This window comes from Eumetopias jubatus, unplaced genomic scaffold (genome assembly GCF_037043125.1).
Source record: "Eumetopias jubatus isolate StellerSeaLion01/CBP00866 unplaced genomic scaffold, mEumJub1_p1.0 scaffold_6, whole genome shotgun sequence".
In the NCBI taxonomy this organism is placed as follows: Eukaryota; Metazoa; Chordata; class Mammalia; order Carnivora; family Otariidae; genus Eumetopias; species Eumetopias jubatus.
The window spans coordinates 98,777,100-98,791,089 of record NW_028274812.1 but is presented as its reverse complement, the minus strand read 5'-3'; the positions used below and the strand labels follow the sequence as shown (position 1 = coordinate 98,791,089).

Genomic DNA, 13,990 nt, shown 5'->3' with positions numbered 1-13,990 from the left:
ACCCCTGCTCGTGCTCTCTCCCTCTCAAATAAATAAATAAAATCTTTAAAAAGAAAAATATAAGGGTGAGAGGAGGACACTGGTACTCTGTCCTGAATGGATTATTATGTAGTTTGATTAGGTGTTTGTGTGTGTGTTGATAACTGTCAACACTGTGTAGTGATATCACTTTTTTCACAATGATATGGATACATATCCATTCAAATAAAATTAAACTTGCATTATAGCTGAATCATTTGATAAGGAACCAGTTCCCATGCCGGTTCAAGTGGTAGCACCCTTGATGGGATAGAAATATGAAAGAGGCATTGGACGATTTATCTGAAGTTTGAGTTACAAAATAGTATTACCTTTATTAGCAGATATGAGCCTCACATTTTTTGTGCAGTTCATATTTTTCCTGTAAATCATACTTGCTATATTCTGGAGAAACTGGCTATCTAAAGAATTCCTGAGGGCGCCTGGGTGGCTCAGTCGTTAAGCGTCTGCCTTCAGCTCAGGTCATGATCTCAGGGTCCTGGGATCGAGCCCCGCATCGGGCTCTCTGCTCAGCGGGAAGTCTGCTTCTCCCTCTCCCACTCCCCCTGCTTGTGTTCCCTCTCTCGCTGTGTCTCTCTCTGTCAAATAAATAAAATCTTTAAAAAAAAAAAAAAAAGAATTCCTGAAATAAAGACAATTTATTGTCAGGAGAATGCTTGTTTATATCGAGAAGAATCCTCCATTCCCTCTATTTCATAAGTATGGATTTTTGACAACTTAAAGTTATGTGTACGTACATAGACACAGAGTCCTTTCTTGAGCACAAAATGTAGGTATTAGGAAGTCAGTTCTAAATTTCTTAGTTTAAAAAATTTCTAGAAGCAAAGATACAGTTTCTGAATTCTTTTTTTTTTTTTTTAAGATTTTATTGATTTATTTGAGAGAGAGAGAAACAGCATGAGAGGGGAGAGGGTCAGAGGGAGAAGCAGGCTCCCTGCTGAGCCGGGAGCCTGATGTGGGACTCAATCCCAGGACTCCGGGATCATGACCTGAGCCGAAGGCAGTCGCTTAACCAACTGAGCCACCCAGGCGCCCCAGTTTCTGAATTCTTTTGTGCCTTTAACCCTATGTTACCAAATGCCACATGTGATTGATCTTTACCACGCACTGAGTTCCTGTGAATCCACTCATTTCTGTTTTGCATTTAGTAATTTATTTAGCAAATACTTACTAAGTGCCTGCTCTGTGCCAAGCCTAGTGGTTCTAGGTGCCACATATATAGACTTGTCCTTATAAAGGCTATTACACTGGGCACCTGGGTGGCTCAGTTGGTTAAGCGACTGCCTTCGGCTCAGGTCATGATCCTGGAGTCCTGGGATCGAGTCCCGCATCGGGCTCCCTGCTCAGCGGGGAGTCCACTTCTCCCTCTGACCCTCCCCCCTCTCGTTCTCTCTCTCTCTCATTCTCTCTCTCAAATAAATAAAATCTTAAAAAAAAATAAAGGCTATTACATTCTGGCTGGAGGAGGCAAAAATAAGCACGCAAGTATATAACCTGTCAGATGCTGCTTAGAGCTGCGGAAGGGACTGGAGCTGAGGAAAAGGGAGGGGAGGGTGAGGAGGGTGTATAGAGGCTGGCCAAGGGAGGCCTCACCCTGAACAGAAACCCCAAGGAAGTGAAGGAAGGAGCCCTGGCATCCGTGCCATCCCACAGCAACAGTGAAAAACAGTGCAGAAGGTAGAGGTGCTAGACCATCTTTGGGAAAACAGGTTTTGATCGCTCATTGTTTAGGTTTTCGAGGTCCTTTTTATCATACGCAGTTTCAGAACTGTACCTATAATGAGGAATTATAAAATGTTATGTAAATTTCAGGTATTGTGGCTATTTTTACAGTTGTCTCTTTATGAACAATCTGAATATCAGCAGTTCATTCCTGAGCGGTGAGTCAACTCTCATAAAGAGAGACGCTTAAACGACTGAGCCACCCAGGGGCCCCAACTCTCATTGTTGACGGTAGTTCTGTTCTAGGAAGTCACCACAAGCCCTTAATTAGCAACTATGGATCCATCGCTCCTGGGAGAAATACGAGGTTAGGTTTCTATAAGCTTGTTTTATGTGTGTTTCTGTTTAAAGTTGCCATGTTGAAAATACTTTGTTGATTCATGAACATCGAACTTATGGCCAGCAGCACTGGAGCTCATGCCTGAAGGAAGCATATCTCACACATGTACTTTCTCCTGAAGGCACGTCACAGCCTTGTGTGTGTGTATGTGTGTGTGTGTGTGTGTGTGTGTGTGAGAGAGAGAGAGAGAGAGATAAAAAGTACATAACATAAACGTGACCACCTTAACCACTTTTCTTCGATGTGCAGTTTAGTGACACTAAGTGCTTATCCCAGCCTCCTTGCACTTAGAACACGCGACAGCACTGTAGCACTAAGGTTGGGGGCCATTTTAAATAGCAAAAGCAACAAAAGCACAAAAGTGTGAAAAAGTGGCACTAAACAGACATCTAAATGGACACTTTTTCAGTATGGAAGCTGAAATAAGAAGGCAGAATGTCATCTCATTTGACCTCAGCTAGGAATGTACCTTATCAGACAACTCAAAATTTTTACCACTCTGTGTGTGTCTGCAAAGGACCACAGAAGCACCATGACTATTGATTTGGAGGTTACTAATAAATTTTTGCAAGTAGGCAAAAGTGCAAATATAGGATCAACTCTATTTTGATGACTGCTAATGACTAGAGTTGCATATTTTAGGTACCGATGACTAGATTAAATTATGTTTTCAGTAGTCGATCTGTTAGAAATTGGCTCCTGTAACAGTTTAAAATTTATACACATCTTATCTAATTTGATGGTTTTCATTAGGGCTGGACCTATGAGTGGATAAAGAAGATAGTTGTCTTTATGGTGTGGACTTGAACAAGGAGCCACCTCTAATCAAATATATCACCACCACCACCCCTTCTGAGCCCCTCCTCACTGCTCCAAATAAACATTGGTCCTAGAGACAGAATTAACACAGTAAAAAAAATTAACTCCAGAAAACAGAGATCTAGAATTTATTATCTTCATTAGAGTATGACCGGTAGTATAGCGGGTGTGAATCCTGCTCTGCATATGCAAGTGTGCAGGAAATATTGTTTTGTGTTTTAAAAATAACTTAAAACCTACTTGAACCCACATCCAACTGGGCTGCTATTTCTGTTCACCCTCAGCTTTGCCAAAAATTCCAGGCCCTCAGAACAACAAGGCACACCCAGGCCTAATGGGGTCATACAGGCAGGGTCCCTAGGCTGTCAGTGCCCAAGGGCACCTCCTGGATGCTTTGGTGCGAGGTCAGATACTGAGACCCCGAGTGCCTGTGACCGATGTGCCTGACTGGGCTACACGTGTGCTTCGAGCATCCCTAAGAGCACATGTGGAGTCTTGCTCTTCTGAGACCCATCAGCTTGTGTCTATTTTCCAGTCTGGGAGAATTTCCCCCTTTTTCTCTCCTTGCCTTCAAAGACATTTCCTTCTCTCCCCTCCTTCTGGGATACTTCAGAATAATCTCTTCAAAGAGTTTAGGCTTTTTCTAAGAGACAGGAAGAATAGTCAAACTTCAGGAAGCTTCTGCATTCCTGCCAAAATCCCTAAGATAAGGTTAACAAAGGGCCTGGTTATCTGTTGAAAGCAACAGAAAGGAGTAAAACCCCCATGAAATACCTCAATCAATAATCCTGCTACACTAATATATCATCTCAAGGGAGAGGAGAATATTGTTAGTCATTATCTCCAGCTCAGTACTTTTAATAGACATTGAGATCCCAGTATTTTAGTATTGAAAGATACTGGAGACTGCTTAATGAAACTTTAAGTAGTAAGATTACAAGTTAGTTAGCAGCAGAGCTAATATTAGAACCCAAATATTTTGGCTCTGAGTCCTGCATATTTTCTATTGAATTGTCCAAAAGCAAATCACACAATTCCCAAAAGAAACCCAGATTTCAGATTAATTTCTAGTTCTAGAATGTAAACAGATCCCATGACATTGTTCTTTTCTGATTACTAAAAAAAAAAAAAAATACAGCTTATTGTGGTGCTTTTATGAAGAAGAAATGCCAAGTTGTATTAAAAGATGTAGTTACTGAAAATGTTGTATTTACTTATAATTAGCAAATTAAACAAGATCATATCAAGTTCAGATGCTTTCCTTAACTTTATCTGGTGAGATTTGAGTACTTGGTTTGTCTCTCCTATTTTGCTAAAATATTTTCTGGTCTAAAATAACCAGTGATTCTTTTCCTTTTTGGAGGAGGGTGGAGATGGGGACTTAATCAGATACTTGTTTTTGGTGAGTTGAAAGTTGGGAATTTGATTTCAGCTTAACTTTGCCATTATGTAGCTTGCCCCCATCCCTGATATGAATTACATATTGTTTGAAACCGTGGTTGGGTTTCAGATGTGTGTATGTAAGCAATCCTAAGACTTACTCTGTTCTTGGGCACCTAACTAAATTTCATTGATCTAAATTCATATATGGAGCCAGTTACCTTACTATCATGTCTTCCAGTTAGCTCAGCATATTGCCTAGCAAGTTTATAATATAGAATACTTATGGTAATTATCAGTTGTTACCTGCATTATAGCATTGGGTCAATTGGAGGCTTAATGCTGCTAAGATGTGCTTCAAACTGCAAGCTAACGATTAATTTGGACATTGGCGTAGAAATTATTATTACACTTATCTTTACACCATCAGTTAATACTCCTGGAAGCTTCAAGAAAGATGATCATTACTTTTGCGTGATTTAGGTATTTTTGGAAAGTCAGGGAATTGAATTAAATCCACCAGAGAAGATGGCTCTTGATCCTTACACTGAACTCCGGAAACAGCCTCTTCGTAAGTATGTCACCCCATCGGACTTTGACCAACTGAAGCAGTTTCTCACCTTTGACAAACAAGTAAGTGACGTAAGCACCTCAGTGGATTTGCTCATCTCCACATGTGATGCATGTTTATTAGCAAGCTGTTCTGGTAGATGTGTGTTTTAAAACATTACATCTGTAATTTAGCCATTTGGAGACAGTGCAATTTTTCTGGTTTCATCTAGAGTTAGAGGTACAGGAATGCCCAAGTTTTGTATTAAGAGACCCAGAGGAGGCTGTGGAGTTAAGTTTTAGGAGTTCCACCAAACTTTTCAATCTTAAAGCAATTCCTGAGCTATGTCTGCTTCCCACTTTACGTTTCCAACTACTTCTTTTCCCAAATAGGAGTACATTTCATAGCCTTCTTTGGGAAACCCTAAGTGATTTATTGGGAAATTTCGAAGCTATTGCATATAGGTAGTTTTCTAATGTTAAAATAGTAATTTCACAGAAATCCCATCACAGATGCTTCCTTGTTATATGTTATATGAATTTTGAGTATAGAATATTCTAGGTATTTTCCAGCTCTGTTCTAACCGTCCTATCCTACCCACTGTGAGTTGGTGTGTGGGAAGAGATTTGGTCTTCTCCTTTCTGTAGAAAAGAAGATGGGGAGATCATCCTCAGTGCTTCTTTGCTGCTGGTGTTCTCTCAGAAATGTAATTCCTTTTAGTTCAGAAAAATTTGCCTAGCACTAGTATCACCTTTTAAGGACATTCTTTATATCAATCATATATCTGTTATTCTTTTGTCTTTAAAGATTGTGTTGTTGATACTGTTACTAGAAGAGGTATGTTGATGGATAAAAAAAGACTGATTAATAAATAAAAATTCTTTCCATACTAATTACATATAAGCAATACCTATATGTACATATACCTTTCTTAATACATATGAGCCCCTGTATAAAACACAATGCTCTTTTTTCTTTCTTTTTTTTTTTTTGTTTATTGAGGTATAATTGACGTATTATATTAACTTCAGGTGTACAACATAGTGATTCAACAATTGAATACATTGCAAAATTGTCACCACAATAAGTCTAGTTACCATCTGTCATATTACAAAGTTAATATAATATTATTGACTATATTCCCTATGCTATACATTACGTTCCCATGACTTATTTATTTTATAACTGGAAGTTTGTGCTTCTTGATCCCCTTCACCTATTTCATCTATTCCCCTACCACCTGCACCCCAAGCTCCCTACCCTCTGGCAACACCAATCTGTTCTCCATGTCTATGAGCTGGGTTTGGTTTTGTTTGTTTTGTTTTTTAGATACCACATATAAGTGACATTATGCAATATTTGTCTTTCTCTGTCTGATTTGTTTCACTTAGCATAATACCCTCAAAGTCCATCCATGTTGTTGCAAAGGGCAAGATTTCTCTTTTATATGGCTGAGTAATATTCCACTGTATATAAAAACTACATCTTCTTTCTCCATTCATCCATTGGTGGACAGGTTATTTTCAAATCTTGACTATTGTAAATAATGCTACAAGGAACATGGGGTTGCTTATATCTTTTTGAATTAGTGTTTCGTTTTCTTTGGAGGCTACCCCGTAGTGGAATTGCTGGATCATATGGTATTTCTATTTTTAATTTTCTGAGGCACCTCATACTGTTTTCCATTGTGGTCACACCAATTTACATTCCCACCAGCAGTGTGCGAGGGTTCCTTTTTCTCCAACCAACACTTATTTCTTGTCTTTTTGATGATAGCTATTCTGACAAGTGTAAGGTGATATCTCATTGGTGTTTTGGTTTGCATTTCTCTGATGATTAATGATGTTGAGCATCTTTTCATGTACCTGTTGGCCATTTGTATGTCTTCTTTGGAAAAATATCTATTCAGATCCTCTGCCAACTTTTTTTTAATCAGAATTTGTGGTGTTTTGTTATTGAGTTGTAGGAGTTCTTTATATATTTTAGATGTTAATTCCTTCCTTATCAGATATGATTTGCAAATATCTTCTCCCCTTCAGTAGGCTGCCTTTTCATGTTGTTGATAGTTTTCTTCATTGTATAGAAGCTTTTTAGTTTGATGTAGTCTCATTTGTTTATTTTTGCTTTTGTTTCCCTTGCCTTTGGAGTCACATCCAAAGAAACATGGCTCAGATCAATGTCAACAAGCTTACTGCCTATGTTTCTCCTAGAAGTTTTATGTTTCAGGTCTTTAATCTATCTGGAGTTTATTTTTGTGTATGGTGTGAGAAAGTGGTCTAGTTTCATTCTTTTGCATGTAGCTGTCCACAGTTTTCCCAGCACCGTTTATTGAGGAGACTCCCCATTGTATATTCTTGCCTCATTTTTCATAAATTAATTGACCATAGAAGTGTGAGTTTGTTTCTGGGCTCTCATTTCTGTTCTCTTGGTCTGTGTGTCTATCTTTATGCCAGTACCATACTGTTTTGATTACTATAGTGTTGTAGTATGGTTTGAAATCAGGGAGCATGGTACCTCTGCCTTTGTTCTTTCTCAAGAGTTTCTTGGCTATTCAGGGTCTTTTGTGGTTCCATACAAATTTTAGAATTATTTGTTCTAGTTCTGTGAAAAATGCCATTGGAATTTTGATAGGGATTGCATTAAATCTATAGATTGCTTTGGGTAGCATGGACATTTTAACAATATTAATTCTTTTACTGTGAGCACAAAATATCTCTCCACTTACCTTCTTCTTCTTCAATTTCTCTCATCAGTTTCTTATAGTTTCCATTGCTCTTTTAATTCGGCTTCTCTTTCACTGACTAATATTTTGGATCAAAGTGAATTCTGCTTTCTCAGTACAAACTTATAAGCCTGTTATTTAATATTTTACAGTTGTTGACATCTGGTATATAATTTTTGTATGTTTTTGTATCCTTGGTGAATTTTTTTTTTACCATCTGTGATTACTTCATAGTCTTTGTAGCTAATCTTTCCATCATTGTCTGATATATGAATGCCAAAGTAGTTAAGTTAATCTCTCCACTTGTAGAATTCTTACTTAAGTCACTACTTTGGATTCCTCAAAGGTTCTTCGATTCTATGCAATCTGGGATGATACGGACAGCATGTTTGGTGAATGTCGGACCTACATCATTCATTACTATCTTATGGATGATACAGTGGAAATTCGAGAAGTCCATGAGCGGAACGATGGGCGAGATCCTTTCCCACTCCTGATGAACCGCCAGCGCATGCCAAAGGTTTTGGTGGAGAATGCAAGTATGTTTGATTCAGTTTATCCTCCGTAATTGGGACATCTTTTGGATCTCGAAGGAGTGACTTAATCAGTATGGTCATTCCCTTTACACTTGGGAGGCTCTTGCTGTGTTGTAGGTACTCAAAAAATAGCTTTCCCGTAACTCCCCTCCTTGCTTGCCCCACAGTCCAGGCTTGCCTCCAAAATGGTCTGGTGGAGATCACTGATACCCAAATCAAGGAAACAACCAAAACAGCAGTGGGAGATTCATTTAAAGTGCAGAAGAGCAAGGCTTCTGAAGTAAAGCAATTTAATATCAGATTTTTAATGCAGTTTTAGAACAAGCTTGCTTTCATATAGCTTACCATTTCCTTATGTTCTTTCCTGACTTTGCCCCTCACCTCAATACTTCCTAAACAGGAAGTTTGTATGTAGGATAACTTAAGATTGGAAAAGGCATGTCTGTGACTCAGAGGTGGGGCCCCATTGTGTCAGCCCCTGCTCTCTTTGCTGTGTAAAATAACCTAGTGACTGGAGAGGGAGAATGCAACAAAGTGCAGCTGACACCCTCTGCCCATCAGTCTTTCTCTGGAATAAGTACACTTACTTTGGTTATTGACTTAGTGGTTTAAGAATTTTCTCTTGCAAAAATGTCATCTTTTGGTCACATGTGATGACATCTCTCATGCTTGGACGGCTGACAGAACTCTGTAAATACTTTTGTTGGTTTTCTTTATACTCTATTTTTTTGGAACTAGGAGATAAGAAATTTCAGGTATTGAGCAAGAGGTTTGTCGTAGAGGTTATAAACAAGTTGAGGTTAGAGGTTATATACAAATTGGCAGTCTGAAGCCTAAAGGCAATCTACCTACATGTATTGATTTGCCTATATAGTATTTTTTTTTTTAAGCAGTGTTACTTGGGGGCAAGGAGGTGGAGACTCCCATCACTGGGATAGTAGATAAACAAAATGTGGTGAAGGTATATCTTAATATAAAAGTAGTAATTACAAGCAATGACTAAATGTAAAGAAAGCAAATGGATGCACTTAAAAGCGAAGTGCTGTGTAGAAGAAAGAAAAGAGATGTACAGTGCAATAATATTTATGTAAAGTGAAGTCCAAACAAAACAATATGCATAGTACACACATAAAAAGCTGCACGTTAGAACGGTTGCATGTAAAGTAGAGGAGAATGAGACTGGGGAAATAGTCCTCATTTTAAAACTAAAAGAATTAGTGGTAAAAATCTCTCTTAGAGAGATGAAAATAATTGCTAATATAGCTTGCATTCTCAGATAGCAGCAACTGGATTTGAGCCCTAGTTCAACCTAGTCCAGTTGCTGCTGATCATATTCTTATACTTGCCCTCCTGTAGAACACTCTTAGGTTCTAGGACACTGAGACTAATGTACTAATTTAGGCCTTCCAGAATGCTTACATGAGCCTGAAATTCCTGCCATCTAGAGCTAACAAGTGTTAGATTTATGGTAGATTAAGAGAAAGAATGGGAATTTATTCAGGCATGAAAACAGTATCACTGAAACTGAACCCCTTGAAATCTCGAGTTCTGTGTTTGTCTCTGCCATATCAACATGGCCTATGTTTAAAATTTTGAATATGTGATCATCCTCTTTTATAACTTCCCCAGTTTTTTTTAAGTAATCTCTACAACCAACATGGGGCTCGAACTCACGACCCAAAGATCAAGAGTCACACACTATCCCAACCGAGCCAGCCAGGTGCCTCTACAACTTCTCAAATTTTAACCAAAATTTTCATCAAAGTTATGTGGAGAGGCAGCCTGGTGACATATGTAGGGTCCTTTTAAGAGATAGAAAACATATCTTCTTGTGAAAGTTAGTCATGCAGTAGCAGGACAGAAAAGACTAAGCTTCCATCAGCTGAATAATTCCTTTAACTAGAACTGTGATGTTGAAGAAGTAGCATCTAATTGACTCTCAAAGTCATTTATCCAGTGGATGATTTCAATTACATTCAATTAAACAAGAGTTAAATATCTGCTAAGGGAACTATTTCATGTCGTAAGTGCTGTGGAGGATAAAATGAAGGCATAACTTCCAGACCTAGAATCTCTGTCCTTCAATCACTTCTAGTGACTGTGGAGACAAGTCATATAAATACACAAAGCTGTTTAACAATAACACAAGTGTACCAGATCATCTGATTATGTAATTAGTTATGTCATGTAGACAGAGCTCAGAAGAAGAGATGTGACCTAGAAAGACTAAGGAAGGCTTTGTGGGAGACCTGAGGTTGGACCCAGATTTAGAGTGGCAGAGAACAAAGGGAAAGTGCATGTTAGAGAAGAACAAGAGCAAGTGTTGGGCATTAGGAACAAGTATGTTATGTTTGGGGGCATCCAAGAGACAGTGGCTAGGCAGAGTTTGTGTTGGACAGTAATAGGCAGTTACGGGAGTATCTTTCAGAAGTTCTCTTTGCCAGGGCCTTCATTTAAGTAGTTAAGATGAATAAAAATTGTATTTTTATAATGGATAGAGTTAAAGTTTCAGGAATTATAAAAGTTCTTTCTTGGTTGAACGTAATTGCAGTTTACCACTACATGGTAAGTAATGTCAAAAGAAGGTCACCAGAAGCTTTCTACTCAGCTCTTGAACCTAAGGTTCTAGGTTCTTAAAGTCTGTTAACTGTCCTTTAGACTGGCTTTCGTCCTTTGACCTTGCCTTTCCCTTGGTAAATACAAATGTTAAACAACATCAAAATTGTACACTCTAAATATGTCCTAAATATGTACAACTTCTTGTAGTCGATTATACCTCAGTAACGTTGTAAAAATATAAATCCATACTTAGATATGTTATAGTCAAACTTAAGAACACCAAACTCAAAAAGATCATAAAAGCAGCCCGAAGAACAAGGTTATCCATACAGAATGGCAGCTACAATGACAACTGACCTCTCAATAGCAACACTAGTTACCAGAAGACAGCGTACTAAAATCTTCAAAGTGCTGAGAAGGAAACAGAATTTAATACCTAGAGAAACTATCTTTCAAGAAGAAAGTGAAATACATTTCTAGGCAAACAAAACAGATTTTACTAAGAAAAGACCCTACTAGGAAAATTCTAGAGTGTACCTTTAGTAGAAAGAAAATTATTCCAGAAGTTAGGTCTGGGATATAAGAAGCGATTTTAAAAAAAGAAGAAGAAAATGGCTGAGTGTGGGTATATCTAAATAAACATTGACTATACAAACTAAAAAAACAATGTTGAATTTGTGGGAGTTAAAAAATATCAAGGTAGAATTGAAATATATTACAACAAAGACTTAGGAGAAGTGATAGGATTAAAAAACAATAAACTTTGAAAAATATTTTAAGAACATACTTAAGATACAGAGACATAAAAAGGTCAAAAAAGATGTACAATCAAGTAGCAAAAGAAACTTTTAAGGCTATATTACTAAAATACCAATAGACGTTAAGGCAGAAAGCATTGCTAGAGATAAAGAAGATCATACATATTGCAAGAATTGTATTTACCAGGAAAATGTACTAATTCTAAACTTGAATGCAGTTAGTAACATGGCTTCAAAACATGAAAGGCAAAAATTTATAGCATTATTAGGCAAAAGAATGGACAAATTCATCAAAATAGTGGGAGCCATTAAAACATTTCTTCTTATAATTGTTAGATCAAAAAAGATAAGTCAATAACCACATATATGTATATATGATTTAAATAATAGAATTGTCAGTGTTGATATAATGAATATGTATATGCATCAACACCTGGAGAATTCCCATTTCTTCAAGTACAAATGGAACACTTATAAAAACTGGTCAGTCTTAACAAATTTTTAAAATCTGGGCATCTTATACAATATTTTCTAATTTTAACACAAGTTACATTTCAATTTCAGAACTACTAAAAAACTCATGTATTTGGAAATTAATTTCAGTTAGATGAAAAGAGCAAATTTTAATTAAAATTAAATTTTTATTCCAGTATAGTTAACATACAAGTGTTATGTTAGTTTCAGGTGTACAATATAGTGATTCAACACTTCCATGTATTACTCAGTGCTCCTCAAGATACGTGGACTTTTAATCCCCTTCAACTATTTCACCCATCCCTCTACCAACTTCCCTTCTGGTAACCATCCATTTGTTCTCTGTAGTTAAGAGTCAGTTTTTTGGTTTGTCTCTTTTGTGTGTGTGTGAAATGAGCAAAGTTTTAGAAAAATTTAACTTGTCCAAGAGGAAATAGAGACCAAATATCTTTAACCATTAAGGAAATAGAATCACTTAAAAAATTCTCCACAAAGGAAACACCAGATCTAGATAATTTTTCAGTTTTGCCAAATAAAGAACAGCTAATTCTAAGCCTAATACAGATTCATAGAAAAGAACTAATTCATTCATTAAGAAAAGACCAATAAGGGCGCCTGGGTGGCTCAGTTGGTTAAGCGACTGCCTTCAGCTCAGGTCATGATCCTGGAGTCCTGGGATCGAGTCCCACATCGGGCTCCCTGCTCAGCAGGGAGTCTGCTTCTCCCTCTGACCCTCCCCACTCTCATGTGCTCTCTCTCTCTCATTCTTTCTCTCAAATAAATAAAAAAAAAACTCTTTAAAAAGAAAAGACCAATAAAACCAAAGACACCATGAGTAAGACTACAGTCATATATGCAAAAAACTTAAATAAAATATCAGTAAATGAAATCTAGCTATATATGAAAAAGATAATCGTTAAGCAAAAAAGTTGAATGGTTGTATAGTGTGTGTGCACACGTGTGTGCACATGCACACACATACACACCCCAGGTCTCCTGGAACATTGTTGACTGTGCCCCCCAGTGGTCATCATTTCCTGGGGTAACTCAAAGGGGTCTAGTAGGGTTAGGCACTAGGCAATGGGAGAAGGAACCCTTGGTCTGTAGGGCTTTTAAGATGCATGATTGGGAAAAATCATGATCTTTTGTCATGATCAAGGGCTGGCGCTCAAGCCTTTCTGCCTGATGTAACAAAACCTTAGCCTTCTTCCCTGTTTTTCCATCTTAGTAGTTATCAGTTGGGAGAACAGTGGCCTCTCAAGCACCCTGTGATCAGAGTTCTAGGGTCAAGCTTTGTGGTTACAGCTATACAGTGTGGCACTTTACCAGAATTGACTATCTTACGGTTTCCATGGTGGCCATGCTGCAGGGAATCAGTCTTAAATAAGTCAGACCTTAGTTCTCCTAAAACAATGTGATAGAATTGGATTTATTCCTCCCAAAATGCAAGGTTGATTCTACATTTGAAAATCTGTTGAGTGCCCAGATAAACAGATTAGTATGATCATCTCACTGACCCTGCCTCCCGCCAGAGGACTAGGTCAGACTGTCCTTCTAGCAGTGGAAGGACACTTGAAATGAAACTATTATTTGTGTAATTGTTTAGTATCCGTTGTCCCAAACAGACTGTTTTCTCCATCAAGGCAGAGATCTCACCTACACTGTTAATTGTTATAATCTCGGTATTTAGCAGTGAACCTGGTACATGATATATGTGGTCATTGATAATATGTTGTGTGAATGAATAAATGGGTCAAAGGTTGAACTGAATGACTTAGATCCCTCCGTTGATCTTGTATTCTATGGAAGGACATTTATTCTTTCCTCCTGTAATGATTTCCCCTAAGCATGAGTTCTGCTAAGGTTAGTGACCTGTACTGATAGTTCAGGCTGAATAAGGGAGAGAGACTTCACAAAAACTATCTGGGATATTATTTCTGTGTCCGGTCAACAGATGGAAATACACAACCTTATTTTCTGCTGGAGAGTAGAGGAGACCCCTGACCAGAGCTAGAGACCATTCTCCCTCGAATTCTCAAGAGTGCCCAGCTGCTGTGTGTCAGTCTTTCTTCCCATCCTTATTCCTTTTCT

At 37.9% G+C, this 13,990-nt stretch overlaps 1 protein-coding gene across 2 annotated transcripts in view; it reads left to right on the top strand.

Annotated features, from left to right (window-relative positions):
• Window positions 1-13,990, top strand: part of EFHC1 (EF-hand domain containing 1) — a 71,171-nt gene that overhangs the window by 13,775 nt on the left and 43,406 nt on the right. For both annotated transcript variants that reach the window (XM_028097500.2, XM_028097498.2), the window contains 2 exons: window positions 4,784-4,933; window positions 7,919-8,111. In XM_028097500.2, coding sequence (XP_027953301.1) covers window positions 4,784-4,933; window positions 7,919-8,111 — 343 coding nt within the window. The remainder of the gene's footprint in view (window positions 1-4,783; window positions 4,934-7,918; window positions 8,112-13,990) is intronic.